Source organism: Meles meles, chromosome 19 (genome assembly GCF_922984935.1).
Source record: "Meles meles chromosome 19, mMelMel3.1 paternal haplotype, whole genome shotgun sequence".
Lineage (NCBI taxonomy): Eukaryota > Metazoa > Chordata > Mammalia > Carnivora > Mustelidae > Meles > Meles meles.
The window spans coordinates 51166671-51187250 of NC_060084.1; the positions used below are offsets into that span (position 1 = coordinate 51166671).

The 20580-nt window shown below is 55.0% G+C and overlaps 1 protein-coding gene across 2 annotated transcripts in view; it reads left to right on the top strand.

Moving 5' to 3' along the window:
• The window catches only part of SULT2B1 (sulfotransferase family 2B member 1), a 31346-nt gene extending 10956 nt beyond the window's left edge, over nt 1-20390 (top strand). For both annotated transcript variants that reach the window (XM_045989070.1, XM_045989068.1), the window contains exons 2-7: nt 6303-6442; nt 12753-12961; nt 14582-14708; nt 15104-15198; nt 18856-19036; nt 20088-20390. In XM_045989070.1, coding sequence (XP_045845026.1) covers nt 6303-6442; nt 12753-12961; nt 14582-14708; nt 15104-15198; nt 18856-19036; nt 20088-20266 — 931 coding nt within the window. In that variant the 3' untranslated portion in view covers nt 20267-20390. The remainder of the gene's footprint in view (nt 1-6302; nt 6443-12752; nt 12962-14581; nt 14709-15103; nt 15199-18855; nt 19037-20087) is intronic.
• The last annotated feature ends 190 nt before the right edge of the window (nt 20391-20580 follow it).

Here is a 20580-nt window from a genome sequence, read left to right on the forward strand (position 1 = left end):
GGAGTCGCACTCCGAGAGGTCACGTGAGTCCCCGGGGGCAAACCTCTGTCTCCTTGACGACCGCCCACACCCCAGCCCAGATAGGAGCACTTCTGGGAGCACCGAACCCAGGGGCCCAGAGATGCACCCTGCCCTGGCCCGCAGCTGGTTAGGGGTCAAACCGTGGAGCCATGGTGCTTGGGTTCCTATACCGGCTCTGCCTCTCCATGCCTCCGGCTCCCATTTGCAAAGTGGGGAGGGGATGTCAAGGGAGTCCAGGAAGCCAGGCCCATCACGTAGCGGGGACTACTGTGCCAGCCATCACTGTCGGTATTAATATCACTTCCTCAACAAATATCGACCGGAGGGCTGCTCTTGGCAATCAAGACCGACCCAAAAATAAATAAATAAATAAAATAATCCCTGGTCTCACGGAGCTTAGGTGCAAGCAGAGAAGGACGGCAATGAACAATCAGGGAGACACATAAACCGTGAGAGCGCCTGGGAAGATGCCCAGCACGCTGGTGGCACGTAGACAAAGCAGGGCGAGAGGCTGGGGTGGGGCTTGAGTGCAAAGAGTGTGTCGGGTGAAGCCTCACCGACAAGGGGCAGCAGGATGCTGTCCGTCAGAGCAAAGGCAGGAGGCGCGGGTGCCAAGCGCGGTGGAAGGCAGAGAGGGCAGTCAGTGCAAAGCCCCTGAGGCAGGCCTCGGCCTGAAGGGTCAGAGGACCAGCAAGGAGATCAGTAAGCGAGGGGTGGGGGTGAAAATTAAGGCGGAAGGGTCAGTGCGGCTCCTGTGGGGCCTCGTGTTCACGGTGAGGACGTTGCTTTTTCTCTGAGTGAGGCGGGTGGGTAGGGAGCAGAGGAGAGACAAGAGCCTGCTTAGTTTCTAACAATGGGGAGAACTGTCGCTGGGGTGCAGGGGTGGAAGCAGGGAGACCGGTAAGGCGGCCGCTAAAGTCCCGACGGGAGGGAAGAAGCCTTCCTATCCTCCTCATCCTGAGGCCCAGAAAGGGTAAGTCATGTATTCAAGGTCACAGAGCTAGTTGGTAAGAGCTTGAGTTCAAATCCGAGTCTACCCAACCTCAACCCGCCTTCCTTCCCCACTGCGGACGGGGCTGCCTCTGGAGATGGCGACAGGGCCCTCATCGCCCGGGGATCCTAACCGGGGATGGATTTGTTTATTGCTCACCTACTCTGTGCCAGGCCCTGGGGATAAAACACTGACCGTGACCCACACACTGGTCTGGTCTAGTGGCAGAGGAAGGGGTAGAGGTGCACTGACAGGTACTTATTGAGACCACCTAGGAAGACTGCTGTGTGACCTTAGGGAAATATATTAACTTCTCTGGGCCTCCATGTCTTCCGGCAGGAAGTAGTGCTCACCATACCCACCTCATGGGGCTCTGGGAGGAGTCCGATAACGAATGTCTTTGACATAGATTTTCTCTCGGCGAGTCCCCTGCCCTTCCTCCCCTTCTGGGGCCAAAGGGAAGTCAGAACAGGGTCTTTCAGGTCGGAGGAGGCCAGAAGAATGGGCAGGCCTAGGTCACGGAGGGCCTTGAGCTGCAGACTGAGGGACTGCGGCCATGTGCGGGGTGGACAGGTGGAAGGGGCTGGAGGCCAGGGACTAAAGGGCCTGGCTGGAGAGCGAGAGGGCGAGGAGGAGACCAGAGCTGGACGGTCGCAGTGTGGACAGAGAGAGAGAGAGAGAGAGGGTCAGGGCCGGGGTGGGAGGCCGGAGTGTCGATGTGTCAGGCCATTCTTAGAGTCTCACGTTCTGGGGTCTCTGGAGCAGGGCAGACCAGAACCGGCAGCTTCGGGAAGGCAAATAGGCAGGAGCTCAGCCAGCGGCCCATTATGTCAGCCGGCGCGCTCTCCGCTGTTCTTCTGCCGCCCGACTGACCCGGCTCCATCGTCACCTTCATTCCTCTGCTCCAGTGGAGTGAGAACTCCGAGCCAGGCCCTGGACGTACTGTGGGAACAAAACAGGCTTGTCACCCAGGGAGAGTCAAGTCCCCCTGGGGCCAGATTTGATTTACAAGCTGGGGAGCGAAGGCACACAGCACCTGTTTGAGGACACACAGTGGGATTCGGCCAAGCAGGAAGGGGTGGGGGGCGTTCCCGGCCTGGAACCCTCAAGCACAGACAAGGGCAAGGGCGGGCCCAGCATTCCTGGCCAGAGGACCTGCAGGCACAAAGGCCCGGAGGTGGGAATAGTGCTCAGAGCAGGGGGAGTTTCGGGGTACCCAGGGAAGGCGGGACAGGGACAGAAACTGCCCACAGGGCCGAGGTTCAAATTCCAGCTCTGCCTGGAACTTGTCACGTGTGGCCTTGGCCAGATCACTCTCCCTTCCTTCCATGGTCCTGTCTGTAGTATCGGCACATGTGAGGAGGCGGCATTTGGGCCTCAATTGTTTATTTAAAGAGCAATTGGCTGTTCTGGGCTCTGAGAGCACACTGATAAGGTCTGCATACTGCTAGCCCACAAGGGGACCCAGCTGTGGGCATCTCGAAGGGGCCAGGCAGGGGGTTCTGAAGTGCAGGGGGCTGAAAAGGGCTGAGGCAGGTGAAAGGACATCACGAAAGCTCTTTGACTTTCCCTCACTTTTTTTTTTTTTAAGATTTAATTCATTTATTTGACAGAGAGAGAGAGAAACAGTGAGAGGGAACACAAGCAGGGGGAGTGGGAGAGGGAGAAGCAGGCTTCCCGCCAAGCAGGGAGCCTGATGCAGGGCTCGATCCCAGGACCCTGGGATCATGACCTGAGCCGAAGACAGACGCTTAACAACTGAGTCACTCGGGGGCTCCATCTCTCTCACTTTCTTCTTGGTCAGTGCCTTCGTTCACTCCTGCGTGCATTGGGTCAGTCAGATACAGGAGAGCACCAGGGACGTGACCCCCTGGGGTGGAGCGGGGATCCTCCCTGCTGGGGGCGGGGTGGGCAGGAGGGAGATACCCTCGTATTGATTGATTCATGCCATCCGTGTATATTTCAGGGACTCCTGAAGGGCATAGCATCTTTTCCCTGTCGGCATCTCCCTTCTCCTCTCCTGCCAACCGCCAACCGGGGATGACATCTCTCCCAGGGGCTGTCAGATCAAAGACCCAAACAGCGCTGCCCACCAGAGGGAGTGTCAGCTTTCCCAATGTTTACCAGGAGCCAGGCGCCTCTGAGATTATCCCTTTTATTTTTATTTTTTGAAGATTTTATTTATTTGACAGAGAGAGAGAGCACGCACAAGGAGAGGGAGCAGCAGGCAGAGCGCTGAGCAGGGAGCCTGATGTGGGGACTCGATCCCAGGATGCTGGGATCATGACCCGAGCTGAAGGCAGATGCTCTCAACCAGCGGAGCCCTCCAGGTGTCCCTAGATTATCCCTTTTAATCCTTGGGTAGGATAAGAACCCTGAGGTAGAGATGACTGTTATCCTCATGGGACAGATAAGAAAACTGAGGCTCAGGGAGGCGAGATCCGCTGGCCAAGGCACGCAGAGCGCCAAGAGCCAGGCACTGGGGCCAATCCGTCTAATGGGAACTGACCGCCTCCAAGCGCCCACTCCCTGGGCTAATCTGCCTAGCAACCAGTGACATCACTAATTCCATGCCCACCCTCCCCCTGTGGGGAAGCTGATGTTATCACGGAACAGTGACGTCACTACAACTTTGTCTCTTGGCGGAGCATGCGACTCTTGATCTCTCGGGTGGTGAGTTCACGTATTTTTTACGTGCTCACGACAGCCTTATGAGGTACCGATTATTACTACCCCCATTTTATGGATTAAAAAAACAGGTGGCACAGAGAGGTCGATTGATTTACCCAAAGTCACACAGTGGGTGGGACACAGAATTCAAACCCCCATATTCTGGCTTCAGAGTTTACGCCCTCCATCAAGACACTGCTACTTCTCCCATCTCCCTTTTGCCGTTGAAGAAAGAGTGTTGAAGTATTGGGCCTCAGCTCGGCTAGGAAGTGCCAAAGCCATGTCCAGCCCCAAGGCTGTGCTCTTCCTCAGGCCTGTACCACTGTGGTTACCCAGGGCCACACCCTCTTCAACCTGTGAGGTGACCAACCCTCCCTCCTTATCTCCACGGGAACAACCCCCAGTCAGGGATAAAGGGCTTTTTGCCAGCAGGCCGTAGCCCCCCACACCGGCTTCTCCCGCAGCCCTTTCCGGGCCCATCTCGGGACAGGGACACTGTCCCTGGGAGGCCCCAGCCAGCTCAGCCTCCCCTGGGCTCCCAGAGCCCTCCCACAGCCCCAGGCAGGGTACACAGTCCTCAAGCTTCTCTTCTTCCCCTGTAAGCCTTACCTGGTGCCAGGCCTTGGAGAATCTCCCCAGTCCTCAATCCCTGAAGCTGGTAAAGGCCTTCAGGAAGGATCCTGGGGGGCCCCCCAGGCCAGTCACAGCCTTCAGGGGACCTTCATTAGCTCAACTGTCAATAAGCCAGCTGCGTTTTCAACCTCTTCAGGCCCCACACTCCACCTCCTTTTTACTAGAAATAGTTGTTTTAGTTGGAAGGTCTCCCCCCAACCCTTTAATTACTTATCCATTCATTCGCTGAATATTTTGTTAAGGTAAAACTCACAAGAGTGCTGTATACAGAGCTTTGGTCAACAACTCAAGGAATTTCGCACAGTAGGCATGCTGTGTAACCAGCCCCCACATCACAGTCTCCCGAACCCCCAAGGATAACTGCTGTTGTGCCGTCTGGCACCTTCTAGCACCTTCTAGCAACTTCTAGCACCTTCTAGCAACTTCTAGCACATTTCCTGTATTTGAACTTCCCATAATTGAAATCATGGGGTCCGGCCCTCCTGTGGCCTGTCCTTCACTCAACACTGTGTTTCTGAGTTTCATTTGTGTGGTCCCCAACCCTCTTTATACATAATAATAGCATATTGGTAATAGCCTCTTTGCCATCCCAAAGTGAAATCCACAGACAACATAACCTACTTACACACATACTGGTTTGTTTTTTGTCTTTTTCCCAGTTCAGTGTTGTTCTCAGTGTACTCTAACAAGGCACGAATGGAAACGGCCCAGAGCGGCAGCTCAGGAAGGGCAGATTGAATTCTATGGGGCTGGAAGCTTGGACGGTGGCGAGGGGGCTCTCCTTAAGGGAAAGAACCAATGTGTGTGACTCTGGCCGTAGGGAGGGGTGGGATGTTTATTTAGAGTGAGAAAGAGAATTATAGCAACTTGCTTCATTCTGAAAGCTGACAAACCCTCCAAACATTCCAGAAAAATGACATAAACTGGTTTCTGGATTCATACACTTCAGACCTGCGTCTCCTCCTCCACCTCTTGCTTTCCGGGTCAGGTGCCCGAGGACAAGGGGTGTCGTGATGCGAATTCCTGCAGCCAGCCACCTGGAGGGAATGTGGCCGTGCTCCATGCTCCGACAGGCGTGACTGGCGACCCCATAAATACCGGGGGGGGGGGACCAGCTCCCCTTCACCTTAGCGAGGGCCCCCCAATACCCACCCCTCTCCCACACACCAGGGACAGGAGACCCCAGGGGAGACTGTCATGGAAAGCTACAGCGGGTTGAATGGATTTTTCTCTTAAAACATCTCACTTTGGGAAATTTTGCGGCTTTGTGGACCCATCATGGGGGCTTTGGAAAGGCAGCTCAAGTGAGGGGCATGAACTTTCGGACTGCTTCAGCTTCAGGGTACTTGGTGGGCTTAGCCCGTAGAACAGGAGACGACTCTCGATCTCAGGGTTGTAAGCTCGAGCCCCACGTTGGGTGTAGAGATTACTTTAAAATGTAAAAAAAACAAAAACAGAAGTGTTTCAGCTTCATGGTGACCCCTGGGTTGGGTTTCAATGGTGGGCTCTGCGCTCCATAGCCTTGCAGGAAGGAGTGGGCAGGGCACAAAGCTTCTGTGGCCTCGGTTTCCTTGTGGTAAAATGGGGTGGTGAGTTAACCTCTTCCTCAAGGTTTGGGGCAAAAGGTGAGGGAGAGGAAAGCACTTAGCCCCGCTTTACAGTTATGAAGGGCTCCGTGTCCCACCAGCTGTGTGGCTTTGGGAGTCACTCAACCTCTCTGTGCCTTGCTGATGTGCCTCTGATGCCCTCAGAGGCTTGTTGTGGGGTTTGGGTAAACCATCCCCACCTTGCAGATGAAGAAATGAGGTTCAGGAAACATTTGCTGCCAGGGTTCCCCCGGGGATCCGAGCGCCCCTCACCTGTCTCTTGCTCTCCCTCCCTCCTGCCCTGAGAGTCCTCTGCCCACCACCCACCCCCAACCTCCAGGACTGACTCCTGTCCTCACCGCCTCCCCGGTACTCACGGTGTCTCCCCCACACTCCCACAGCCAGAAGCTGTCCGGCGAATACTTCCGGTACAAGGGCGTCCCCTTCCCCGTTGGCATCTACTCGCCGGAGAGCATCCGCATGGTAGAGAACGCAGACGTTCAGGACGATGACATCTTCATCATCACCTACCCCAAGTCAGGTACCTGCCAGGCGCGGGACCCAGGTGGTTGCCATGGAGCCTCAGAACGGCTCACCGAGGGGCTGGGGGTTGGGCAAGGAGAGGTGGGGTTCTGGGTGGGCTCCTTACTGGGTTGAACTTGGCCTTTACCCTGGTGAATCCCTCCACCCTCCAGATGTCCCTCCTTCCTCCTGCCAGGTCGGCTCTCGGGTCCCCAGGGAAGCCTCCCCTGACCTCCCAACTAAAGCAGCCTCTCCACCCTGTCTCTCTCCGGCCCCTTAACTAGCCACTCGTTTCCGTCAGAGCACCTGTCACCATGAGCCCCTATATTGTGCTTTTGTTTGTTTATTTATTCTCTGGTCCCCCTCTGGAACATGAGCTCTTTGAGGGCAGGTGGTTTAGTGGGTCTGGGCCACCGCTGTAGTCTTTGAGCCTAAAACAGTACCCGGCACCTAGTAAGGATTCAGTAAATATTGGCAGAAGAAAGGAGGCGGGGAAGGAGGGAGGAGGAAGGGGATGCTCTTAATTTTCTCCATTCCGTCACTGAAAAGCTGCTTACTAATCATCTGCCATGTGTGGAGACACAGCTGTAGGTAGGGAAGACAGTTGTCAATCCGCTGGGAGAGACAGACTTTATATCAATATGCAGTCACCTCTACTACTATGTAATTAGGGTTGGAATGGGTGCCCTCGAGGAAAGGTGCAGGGAGCATTGAATGTAGGTAACAAGAGATGCTCTGGGGGAGGGCGCCTGGGTGGTTCAGTGGGTTAAAGCCTCTGCCCTCGGCTCAGGTTATGATCCCAGGTCCTGGGATCAAGCCCCGCATCGGGCTCTCTGCTCAGCAGGGAGCCTGTTTCCTCCTCCCTCTCTGCCTGTGATCTCTCTGTCAAATAAATACTTCTTTTTAAAAGATTTTATTTATTTATTTGACAGAGATCACAAGTAGGGAGAGAGGCAGGCAGAGAGAGAGAGAGAGGAGGAAGCAGGCTCCCTGCCAAGCAGAGAGCCCGATGCGGGGCTCGATCCCAGGACCCTGGGATCATGACCTGAGCGAAAGGCAGAGGCTTTAACCCACTGAGCCACCCAGGCGCCCCCAAATAAATAAAATCTTAAAAAGAGAGAGAGAGAGAGACAGAGTGCCTGGGTGGCTCAGTTGATTAAGCAACTGCCTTCAGCTCAGGTCATGATCCTGGAGTTCTGGGATCGAGCCCCACATCAGGCTCCCTCCTTGGCGGGAAGTCTGCTTCTCCCTCTGACCCTGCCCCTTCTCATTCTCTCTGTCTCTCTCTCTCTCATTCTCTCACTCTCAAATAAATAAAATAAAAAGAGATGGGGACGAGGGCAGCCTTCATGTCCAGATCTGGAAGCTGAAGAGAGGTTTGAGTGGAAAAGTGTGTCCTACACAGAGAGGAGCACATGCAAAGGCCCTGGGGTAGGAGGGGCTTAATGAGACTGAAGGAACAAGAGAAGATCAGCGAGGCTGGGAACGAGACTGGGGGCACATGGGTTGATGAAGCATCCCTTTGGAGCCAAGGAGAGGTTCTCCGGTGACTTTACTCAAAGTCCCTCGAGGAACTTTTAGTGAGAAAAGGGACAGACTTCAGCTTTTCCTTCTCTAGAACGATGGGGATTGACTCCTTTATTTCTTTTTCAAGACATTTTTGAAACATTTCAATATATGATATTCACCCTCTTCACCATGGAGTTCTGTGAGGGGTATTTCTTGAGATATAATTCATACCTCCTACGATTTGCCCATTTTATTTATTTATTTTTAAAGATTTTATTTATTTGTGTGGCAGAGAGAGAGATCACAAGTAGACAGAGAGACAGGTTGGGGGGGAAGCCCAATGTGGGGCTCAATCCCAGGACCTCAAGATCATGACCTGAGCTGAGGCAGAGGCTTAACCTACGAGCCACCCAGGCGCCCCCAATTTGCCCATTTTAAAGTGTACAGCTCTCTGGTAGTGATGCATTCACAGAGCTGAGCAACCTTTATCACTATCCATTCTGGAACATTTTCACCATCCCAACAAGAAACCCTGTACCCGTTAGCCTATCACCCCGCAAACCCCACATCCCAACCCCAAGCTACAGCCACCATGAGTCAGCTTTCTGACTCGATGGATTTGTCCAATCTAGACATTTGATATAAATGGAAACCTACCGGGGCGCCTGGGTGGCTCAGTGGGTTAAAGCCTCTGCCTTCGGCTCAGGTCATGATCTCAGGGTCCTGGGATCGAGCCCCGCATCGGGCTCTCTGCTCCGCAGGGAGCCTGCTTCCTCCTCTCTCTCTGCCTGCCTCTCTGCCTAGTTGTGATCTCTCTCTGTTAAATAAATAAAATATTTTTTTAAAAAAATGGAATCCTACCATGCAGGGTCTTTTATGTCTGGCTTCTTTCACTTAGTACAACGCTTTGGGGCTTCATATATGCCATAGTGTGTCAGTGTTTCTTCATTCCCTTTTACGGTAGAATACCGTCCCATAGTATGCGTTCTATTTTCTGTTTATTCACTCACTGGTTGGTAATTTATTGGGTTGTCTGCATGCTTTGTCACGAGTAACGCTTCTAGAAACATGGGCATCCTGTCTGTGGACGCATGTTTTCATTTCCCTCAGAGTTCCCAGTTTTGAGAGACACATACAGTCCTATAGCCACCGTCACAACCAAGACACAGAACAGCCATCGCCCCCAAATCCCTTCACACTGTTGCGCGGCCAGCTCCTCCCTCAGCCCCAGCCCTGGCAACCACTGCTGTTTGTGGCCCCTAGAGTTTCGCCTTTTCCAGAATGTCACATAGACGGACTCCTACCATCTGTGTGCAGCTTTGCACACAAGTGCATGGAGATATTTTTCTTGGGGAATACTCAGACGTGAGATTGCAGAGTCTACGGAAAGTAGGTTGGCTCGACTTTATGAGAAACTGCCAAGCTTTTTTTTCCAAAGTGGCTTCATTTTGAGTTCTCACCAGCGACATCGGCGAGCTCGCCAACCAAACGTCGTTCCTTGCCAGCACTTGACATTGTCGGGCTTTTCTGTTTGTTTGGTTGGTTTCTAAGCCATTGGAATAGGTGTGTATTGCTATCGCTGTGGTTTTTTTTTTTTTTTTAAGATTTTATTTATTTGACAGAGATCACAAGCAGGCACAGAGGCAGGCAGAGAGAGAGGAGGAAGCAGGCTCCCCGCTGAGCAGAGAGCCCGATGCAGGGCTCCATCCCAGGATTCTGGGATCATGACCTGAGCTGAAGGCAGAGGCTTTAACCCACTGAGCCACCCAAGCGCCCCCTCTTTTTTTTTAAAGATTTTATTTATTTGACAGAGATCACAAGCAGGCAGAGAGGGGTTTTTTTTTTTAAGATTTTATTTATTTACTTATTTATTTTTTAAAGATTTTATTTATTTATTTGACAGACAGAGATCACAAGTAGGCAGAGAGGCAGGCAGAGAGAGAGGAGGAAGAAGCAGGCTCCCTGCGGAGCAGAGAGCCCGATGCGGGGCTCGATCCCAGGACCCTGAGATCATGACCTGAGCCAAAGGCAGAGGCTTTAACCCACTGAGCCACCCAGGCACCCCAGCTTTTTTCTTTAACTTGAAATGTATTGATTCTGTTCTTAAGAAGTAATGCATTCAAAAAAAGAAGAAGAAGAAGAAGTAATGTGTTCATAGTTCAAAAGCTCAAGAGGTACAAAGTGTTTGCACCGAAAGATCTCTTTCTTTCTGCAATCACTAAGAGCCTCTGTGTATCCTTCCAGAATTTGTACGTGCAAACAGAAAGGTGCCCAAATATATTGTCACTTTTCCCCCTACGGTTCACACGCTATCCGCACCATTCTGTACTATGGTTTTGTTTATATTTTTGCTTTCTTTTTCTTTGTATTTGTTTAGGAGGGAGAGGGGCAGAGGAAGAGGGAAGGAATCTCAAGCCCCCAAGGTGGGACTCATTCTCATGTTCCCAAGATCATGACCTGAGCCCAAATCAAGAGTCAGACGCTTAACTGACTGAGCCACTCAGGCGCCCCTCTTTTTCCTTGTATCTCGACATCATCCCATCTTACATCTTAGGACTGTGGACCAAGAACTTCCTTGTTCATTTGTTTGTTTACGGTTCCATAGTATTCGGTAACATTGGATGCACGGGAATTCTTGTTTAAACCGTGCCTGACTGATGAATATTGACTAAGTTTTCAGCCTTTTGCCTTTATACACAATGCACACTTTATACCCAATGTGCAGATAGCATTTGCACAACCTACGCATTTATCTGTAGAAAAAACTCCTAGATGCGGAATTGCCCCGGCAAAGGGTCTGTGAATATGTGATTCTGATGGCCATCGCCAAATTTCCCTTCCCTGAGCAGCAGGTTCCGTTCAAAGCCGCTTTGAGCCGGATGGCGATGGTTTCACGACAACCTGAATCCATTTAACACCACTGAGCTGGACACTTTAAAAAGGGTGAAATGCGTTAAGTTTTACATTAGGCGTATTTTCCTGCACACCCGCAAAATAGAACATGTGAACTCGCGGGGGAGGATTAAACCCATCAAGGGGGTAAGGAGAACCCCGGGGGATACAGGAAGAGCCCATGCAGGGCTCAGCCAGCCACTCTCTCTGGGCGGAAGCACAGCGCCCAGGGAAGTCCGCTGGGGGAGCGGGGTCGGGTGGGCGGAAAGTGTAGCCGGGTGTCCAGGGCCCTGCGGGCCGCTGTCCATCACGGAGCCAGCTGGGAAGCGAGCCCCATCCTGCCGCAGGGTTCCTCTGGCGCCCTCTAGTGGGAGAGGTTACCATTGCGCTGGGCGCCGGAGACCTCCTCAGGGGGTCCCGCTCCCATCTCCCGGTAACCGGCACCGGAGAGTGGACTGGGGGCAAGAGGCAGGGCATCAAGAACCCGCGCTGGGTTAGTGTTAGAATCCAGGACAATTCCGGTGCGCCCGACGGGCCCAGCTGATGAGCCGTTCGACTCTCCCCATCTCGGCTTCGTGGGTTCGAGCCCCACCTTGGTCGCAGAGACGACTTAAAAGCAGACAAATAAAGGCGCCTGGCTAGCTCAGTCAGCTAAGCGTCCGCCTTGGGCTCAGGTCCGAATCCCAAGGTGGTAGGATGGAGGCCGCCATCAGCTTCCAGCTCGGCAGGGTGCCCGTTTCTCCCTTTGCCTCTCTCTGCAGCTCCCCCTGCTTGTGCTCTTTCTGTCAAATAAGTAAATAAAATCTTAAACAAAACAACAACAAAAACAGAGATCCAGGGCAATATAATACTAATAATAGGTGACTGTTAATATTTATTATTATTATTTCTCATCTGACTTGCCGATAGTATCCTGGAATCCAGACAAGAGAAGCAGGTCATTGACGAGCTCCCTTCCTGCTACGTAACATTTGTGGGTCCCCCCAGAAATCAAGGGATTACACCCAAGAAGGGGTAGTGAAAGCTACTGAGATTTTTTTAAAGATTTTATTTATTTATTTGACAGAGAGAAATCACAAGTAGGCAGAGAGGCAGGCAGAGAGAGAGAGGCGGGGGCTCCCCGCTGAGCAGAGAGCCTGATGCGAGCCTCCATCCCAGGACCCTGAGATCATGACCCGAGCTTAAGGCAGTGGCTTAACCCACTGAACCACCCAGGCGCCCCGAAAGCTGCTGAGATTTTAATTTAAGCCCAGACGCCTGGATTGATTTAATTGCAGCTTCCCCTATGTACTAGCGGAATGCTTCTGCCTCACACATAAGCCTCAGAGTCCCAGCCACGGAACCTACTAGAAGCTTGTCATTCCTTTAAACTCCGCGCGGGGCAGAATGCGTGGAGGGAAGTGGGGGGAAATCCATGCAGCCTCGGCATTCTGGCTCTTTCCATCTCATGGCTGTGCCATCCCCGGGAGCCCCAGTTTCCAGGGGCGCCCCTGCATCCAGCCGGCAGAGAGGGAAGGGGGAGGGGCCGTGTAGGAGGTGTTTATGGGCCAGGCCTGGAAAAGGCTGCTTGTCACTGCCACCTGCACTCACTTGGCCAGAACTCCGTCACATGGCCCCACACGCAGCTGCAGGGGAGGCGAGGGGAATGTGGTCCCATCCTAGTCCTTGTGGGGAGATGAAATGGGGCTGGGTGGACAGTGAGCCGGTCTTCGCTGTGCACGCTGCTTCCTGGCTTCGCCACCTTGACCGCCAGCGACCTTGTTTCTTTGAGCCTTGAGGTCCTGCTCTGAAAATCACAATAAGCAACAGCTCCGGCTTCTCTGCTGGCTGGCCAGGAGGCATCTGAGGAATCCGATTCTGTTTCTCTCTGCCCTCCCCTGCCCCCCGCCACCCTGTCTTCGATTAATTTGCCTGATATCTCCTGACAGGCACCAATTGGATGATTGAGATTCTCAGCTTAATCCTGAAGGACGGGGACCCATCCTGGATCCGCTCGGTGCCCATCTGGAAGCGGGCACCCTGGTGTGAGACCATCATGGGGGCCTTCAGTCTCTCAGACCTGCCCAGCCCCCGCCTCATGAGTTCCCACCTCCCCATCCAGCTCTTCACCAAAGCCTTCTTCAACTCCAAGGCCAAGGTGCGGAAGGCGGGGGAGGGTGGCTGTTGGGGTGGGGGAGAGCCTAACTAACTGATGGATTCAGCACGTGTTTGTTGAACACCTCCTAGGTACCTGGCCCTGACCTAGAACCGTGGTCAATAAGCACACAGCCACGTAAGCCCACATTCTAAGGAGTAACAGGCAGAGAATAGATAAGGAAGCTCTTTAAGACGCCGAGGTGATAAACTCACATCAGAACGGAGCAGGGTGTGGGGGTGTCTGGGGGAAGAGCATTCCAGGCACAGGGGAGAGCAGGTGCAAAGGGGCCGGTGTGGCATGCCTGAGGCTCCAAGGAATCCTGTGTGGCCAGAACCAACTGAATGGGGGGAAAGGAGTAGAGATGAGGTCAGGGAGGTTACAGGGTCCCAACTGTGCAGTGCTGCGTGAGCTGTGGTGGCAACTTCGTTTGTCCTCTGAGGGACAAGAACCAGGGAAGGGCTCTGAGCCACGGAAGGGGAGCCAACTTGGGTTTTCACAGCGCCCTCTGGAGGCAAAGTGGAGAACAGGCCGTGGGGGCGACTGCAGGGAGTCCAGGTTGGGGGCCTTGGTGACCCAGAGACCCGGGTGGTGGCCAAGGAGGTGAAGGAAGCGGGCTGGGTTTGGGTTGTATTTTGGAGGTGGAACCAGGAGTTGGATTTGCTGGCAGATGGGGTGTGGGTGTCAGGCAGATGAGTCAAGGGTGACTCCGTGGTGTTTGGCTTAAGCAGCTGGGAGGCTGAGGCTGCTGTCACCTGGGATGGGGGGCGGCGGGAGGGGAGGCTCAGGGGAAGGCAGGAGCTCTGTCGTCGACCCTGCGCGGCCGGGTGGGGGTTGCCAGTGGGCAGGGAGATCACTGAATCAGGATGTGATAGGACAGATCTGGGCTGGACACACGTGTCTGTAATTCGCTGGTCCACACAGAGATGGATGGAGTAATTACACCCAGGAGACTGGTGGGATTACCAAGGAAGTGAGTGCCTGACTGTAGTCTCGGGGAAGGAGACAGTTGCCAGGGAAGGACATATCCGATGGGGCTGGCGGGGGTGGGGGGAGGCTTGGTTGTGGCATATGAAGCAGGTAAACAGAGCGGAGCCAGGTCATGGGGGCCTTGAATGCCAGGCTCAGGGGCTGGGACTCTTCCCTGGGGTGCTGGAGAGTCGATGAGGGCAGGGTCAGCTATGGGTGCAGAAAGACCCTCTGGGGCCACGTGGAGGCTGGGAGGCTGAGGAAGAGGCTGAGGTGAGGGACCAGGCAGGAATGAATGAATTCCCTTGGCTATGGGAATAGGAGGGAGGGTCAACGCCTCTCACCCTGATCTCCCCCATCCTGAGCCCCATGGCTTCCTCCTCCGATCTTGATTCCCTGAAGCCAAACTGTCACTCTGCCTGGTCCAGAAACTGTCCTTCTCTCCTCCCAGAATGTGGTTGCTGGAAACTCTCCCCATCCTCTGGGATGGGGCGAACTGATCTAAGCTTAGCGGGACAGTCCCCTGAGAAATCTACCCCGAGTTGTTCCTGCTGTAGAATAAGAAGAGAGAAGGCTTGGGGACATGCAATCTTTGGGGCTGGGGTCCTGCCGGTGTCTGACAGCTTCTCGCCTCTCCCCAACATCCACACCCAGGTGATCTACATGGGCCGGAACCCCCGGGACGTGGTGGTCTCGCTCTATCATTACTCCAAGATCGCTGGGCAATTGAAGGACCCTGGCACACCGGACCAGTTCCTGCAGAACTTTCTCAAAGGCGAAGGTGAGGACTGGGGCAAAGTGAGGAGAGGGGGTGCCCCTCGGTCACCCGGACAGGAAGGGGGCAGGAGAGGGGTATGAAGGAGAGGGAGGCAGAGATCCCAGGCATTACAGCGAAGGAGACAGGGGAACAGAGAGAAGGAAATAGACACATAGATACAGAGAGGAGAGAAACAGAGAGACAGACAGAGATGCAGAAAAGGGAGAGAAACAGAGAGATGGGGAGACAGGGGTTTTCAGGGGACCAGGTGTGGGGGGCTTGTGGGGAGGCATCGAGCTCAGAGGGTCCAGGTCCAGGGCCACGTGGGGCCAGTGAGGCACACCCCCTGCCCCAGCCCCGAGCCCTGGCCGGGGCAGTCTTGCTGCCCGGCCCTGATCCACCCATCCCTCCGCCCGCAGTGCAGTTTGGCTCCTGGTTCGACCATATTAAGGGCTGGATTCGGATGCAGGGCAAAGAAAACTTCCTGTTTATCACCTATGAGGAGCTGCAGCAGGTGAGGCCCCGCCCCACCCCAGCCCAGCGCCCCCCCACTCCTCCCCTCCTCGTGCCACTTCCCTTCCCTTCCCTTTCGGCAAGGCCTACCCTTCCGTGCAATGCACCAGGTACTGGGGGGCGCAATGGTGAATGGAGCAGGGTCCTGAGCCCCTGAGCCACAGAGGGGGCACGGAAAATAAGATAAATGGTAGCCGGAGAGCAGAGCGAAGGAGCAAAGGCAAGCCCAAAACGAATAGGGGATAAGGAATGTGTGGGGGCACAGTTTTAAATACTGTGGTCAGGGAGGCCTGTGCTGGGGTTCGGGGGGCAGAGGGAAATGACACTTAAGCAAAGATCTGAAGCAGAAGGAGGAGCCCTGGAGCTATCTGGGGGGAAAATGTCTCAGGCAATGGGAAACAAACACCAGTGCAAAGGCCCTGAGGTGAGAGCGTGCTTGATGTGTTCCTAGGGGAGGAAAGAAGCCCATGTGGCCAGAGCTGAGTTGGGATGGGGGGTGGGAAATGTGGGCAGAGGGGAGACAGGAGGCCCAGGGAGACCTTGGCTTGTCTCTGAGTAGGTGGAAGCCAGCGGTGGGCCCTGAGCAGGGGAGGTGATAGGACAGATGAGGCCATGCAGAACTGGAGCATGTGGGAAGTGAGCTTCAGGGATGGCTGTGACCTGAAAGGCAGAGGGGACTGGTGGAAGGAAACAGCCTTTGGAGTTAGATGGGAATCCTGTCTGGACTCCATCAAACACCCCTGGAGCAGGCATATGGGAGAGGAAAATGCCTTCTGGCTGGAGCAATCAGGGAGAGCTTCCTGGAAGAAGGTGCCATGCAGAATGCCCACTGCTTTGCTGGGCTGCAAGGAGGATGTTGGGCTTCTAGAGGAATAATCCACAGTGAACACAGCCAGCCATTCTAGATTCTCCTTTTTTTTTTAAGATTTTATTTCTTTGAGACAGAGCGAGCATGAGCGGGGCAGGGGGAGGGGCAGAGGGAGAAGCAGACTATCCACTGAGCAGTTAGCCCGATGCGGGGCTCGATCCCAGGACCCTGGGATCATGACCTGAGCCGAAGGCAGATGCTTAATGATGGGGCCCCAGGTGCCCCCAGGCTCCCCATCTTAACAAAGATGTTCCCAGAGGCTGGGTACGAGCAGCTCCTGTTACATGCCCCCTCACTAAGCTCCCCGGACAGGTTCCCTTCTTGCATGTGCATTTCAGGTGTGTGTTTTATTCCTTCTGTCAGTACTTTTTGGAGTGGGAAACACCTGAAATTTTTATGTCCAATAAAGCAGTTAAAATCCCCTAAAATGTTGGGGAGCCTGGGTGGCTCAGTTAGTTGGGAATCGAACTCTTGATCTCAGCTCGGGTCTTGACCTCAGGGTCATAAATTCGAGCCCTGCACTGGGCTCCATGCTGGGCCTGGAGCTTACTTAAAAACAAAAAACTTAAATCTCTCAGAGCCTTAGACATCTCATCCTTAAAATGGGTGGGAAAGGGGGCTCCTGGGGGCCTCAGTCTGTTGGGCGTCTGCCTTCTGCTCAGGTCATGATGGAGCCCCGCCTTGGGCTCCCTGCCCTGTGGAGGGTCTTCTTCTCCTTCTCCTTCTGCCCCGCCCCCCGCCCCCCTCCCGCTCATTCTCTCTCTCTCTTTCTCAAATAAATAAATAAAAATCTTTTTTAAAAAATGGTGGGAAGGGGCGCCTGGGTGGCTCAGTGGCCTAAGCGTCTGCCTTCGGCTCAGGTCATGATCTCAGGGTCCTGGGATGGAGCCCTGCATCGGGCTCTCTGCTCAGCAGGGTGCCTGTTTCTCCCTGTCCTTCCCGCTTGTGCTCTCTGTCACCATCTCTGTGTCTCTCTCTCAAATAAGTAAATAAAATCTTTTTTTAAAAAATGGTGGGAAAATGCAGGCTCTCGGGGTTGCTGTGAGAACCACAGCGGTGGGCACTGGCGTATTATTTCCGTGTAACAAGGTACCGCACGGTGTGAATATAATTTGTAAACTAGAAGGGCTTAGGTTCTGCACAAGAGCAAGAGTAGCGGCCAGTGTCCACAAGGGGGCCGAGGCCACGGGTCAGATACCACGTGTGGTTCTATCACATTTAATCCTTGCCAAGCATGGACAGGTGAGTTATCTATTAGAGCAAACCACATAAAGTTGCCAATATTTGGCCACATTTTATATGGTTTCCCCCCAATGTTAATACCCCTGTTTTATAGAGGGGCAGCCTGGGGGTTTGGAAACTAGAGAGAGCTGACAACCTACCTGAGTTGGTTTTTTTTCCCCACCCTGGTAAGTCTCTTCATGTTGGGAGATCCGGAGACGAGTTCGGCATTACCAACCCTGCCCCCCACAACCACTTTTTTTTTTTCATCCAACTTTATTCTCCAAACCAAAAACTGGGCCATGCGGCCTGACAGAGCTTCTGGGCTGTGCCCCTGGGTGTGAGGAACTGCCAACATGTTAGAATTTCTGGGACACGCCAGTGGTTCAAGACAAGAAAGGGATGGAGGGTTATGAAACTAGGAATGACCTGGAAAATCAGAGCCGTGGCGCTGGTGGGGCTGACCAGAAGGCCGGCTGCATTTCAGGGAAGGCAACAAGATAGAGGGGGGGCAGGGAGGCGGCAGCTTTGGGCCCTTAAATTTGAGCTCCTCCCTAGCTGTGTGACCTTGGACAAGTGTCTTCCCCTCTCTGAGGCTCCGTTTACCAGTTGGAGTAAGGACAGCTCTCTGCAGGGCTATTGGCACACTGGGCACAAAAAGACATGAGAGGCTTGGACTAGAGCTTGGTACATAGGAGATGTTCAGTCCCCAGTGATTTGAGCTGTTGTTGTCAGGAGGGCGTGGATATTTGAGCCGGGTCTGGGTGGGGAGGTTTGCCGGGTGGAGGAGGGTGACTCTGGGCATTCTTGGGAGCGCCATGCCGAGGCTGCTGGAAGGAAAGTGCAGGGAATGATAAGGTCTGGAAAGAGAGGATGGGGGAGGACAGACCACTTCTGTCCTTGAAAGTCAGGCCTGGGGGGCTGGGACTCCTGTCCCAGGGCGCTAGGGAGCCATAGGAGGGCTGGGAGCAGGAAAGAGTAGGGTCAGCTCTGGGTGTGGTGGCCTGGAGGCAGGGAGGCCGGGGCGGAGGCTGGGGCAAGTAGTCCATAGGGAGAGGACCAGACCTGACCAGCGCTAGGGCTGAGAGCCCAGAGGAGGGGAGGAGCAGAGAGACAGACTGCCAGGGGTGCGGAAGCAGGGGAGACAGAGGGATGGGAGGCTGGCCTGGGACTGGCTCAAGGAGGCCACTGTTCCAGGATGGGGACCTGGCGGGGAGTGCAAATTTGGGGTACAGACAGGCTGACTCTCACTTCTAACCAAAGTGAAGGTGATTTGGCGTAAGGTGTCCGACTGACCTCTGCACCCGGCTGTGACCTCCATCCCACCCCCGCCCCCCCTTCCCTCCTGCCCACAGAACCCTCCAAAACCCCAAACTGAAAACTCTCAGAAGCCAGAGCCCAGTCCCTCAGCTTGGAGATGGGGAAACTGAGGTAAAGCATCAGAGTCACACAGACAGCTCTGGGTTGAGACTCAGGTGCCCAGATTCAGAGTCTGATTGGTGCCCTTCCTTGCCTGGGGTCCCACCTCCCTCCACCCGGTCCCCCCTGACCCCTCCCCGCTACCTGCAGGATCTCCATGGCTCCGTGCAACGCATCTGCCAATTCCTGGGGCGGCCTCTGGGTGAGGAGGCGCTGGGCTCCGTGGTGGCACACTCAGCTTTCGGAGCCATGAAGGCCAACGCCATGTCCAACTTCACGCTTCTGCCCCCCAGCCTGCTGGACCAGCGCCACGGTGCCTTCCTCCGGAAAGGTGCGGGGGGGGGGTGGTTCTGGGGTGCCAATGCCTGGCTGTGTGGCCTGGGCGAGTCACGTAACCTCTCTGGGCCTCAGTTTTCCCTGCTGAAACTTGGGGTTGCTCCAAACAGAATGACCTTCACCTTCACAGCGTCACTGTGGACGCAGGATTGACCCCCCCCCCCAGGGCTTAGCCTGGGGCCGGGCACACTCACACTCTTTGAGGCTATCTGGAGGCTAAATGGGGGCTACCTGGATGACCCAGGATCCTCTCCCTACCTCCAGGTCTTTAACAATGACATCTGCAAACTTCCTTTTGCCATGCAAGGTCACATAGGCGAGGGGCCTCGTGTAGTATGTGGGGTATACACTTGATAAGATTCAAAATACCACGATCCGAATGACATTGGCCCCGAGATTCCAGGTTAAAGCCCCATGATAAAGTGAGAAACGTGAGGGTCGGAGGGATCCCCGCACCTGTCTGGGCACATGGAAGGGGCAGAGTTCCCACCCCTTGCCTGCTCGGCTGTTGCGAGTGTTAAGGAGTGAACCCCATGAACCCAGGGCAGCCCTTTAGCCGGTCCCCTGGCACCGAGTGTGGGGAAGCTTTCATTCCCATTGTCAGAGCCACAATGTTGCAGGAGCCCTGGGGTGAGAAAGCGCTGTTCTAGACAGGGAGGTGAGGGACGGGTCCTAGTGACACAGTCACACAGGTGACATGGGGGCAGGAATGCTGGGTGGGGAGGCAGATGGATGTTCTGGGCAGAGAGCTTTAAGGGGTCAGGGGAAAACCAGGAAGGCAACAGGTCTACCGGAGGGACGAGTAGGATGGGAGGAACTGAGGGAGGGAGGGCGCCAGAAGGGTGCCCAGGGGTCTGACCAGATGACTGGGGACAGAGGCGGCCACCGTAGGAGGTAAAGGGGCAACGTGGAGATGAAGAGGGTGGGGAGGTGCTTCTGGCAAAGGCCCGGAGGTGGGGAAGGAGGTGCTGGCATGCCGGGGGCGGGGAAGGTTCCCACGTTCCTCACCTCGCACTCCCTCCCTCCCCCCACCCCCCACCCTCCAGGGGTGTGCGGCGACTGGAAAAACCACTTCACGGTGGCGCAGAGCGAAGCCTTCGACCGTGTCTACCGCGAGCAGATGCGGGGACTGCCCACCTTCCCCTGGGACGTGCCCGACGACGCCATCCCGGACCCCGATCCCAGCCCTAGCCCCCCCGAAGCCTCCGAGCCCCCCAACCCGTGACTCTGAGAATAAACGCGGCGCTCCTGCCCCCGGCTCTCGAGGCGCTCTGGAGGTGACTTGCCGCGGTCGGCCGGCAGGGGGCGCGCGAGGGAGGCGGCGGCTGGGGGTGGGGACGCGCCGCGCAGCTAGGGCCTCCGGAGAGGATGAGGTCTTCTCCCCGACCCCGCACGCTAGTGGGGTCGGTGACTCGGAAGCCCCTGCCGGAGGCGAAGGTGCACCTGCCTCCCCCAGGGCAGGGGCGCTGCGGCGGGGACGCCTGGTGGGTGTGAGGGAGGAGGGGGCCAGCACCGCGTTCCTGGGTCTTCTGCTAGGCT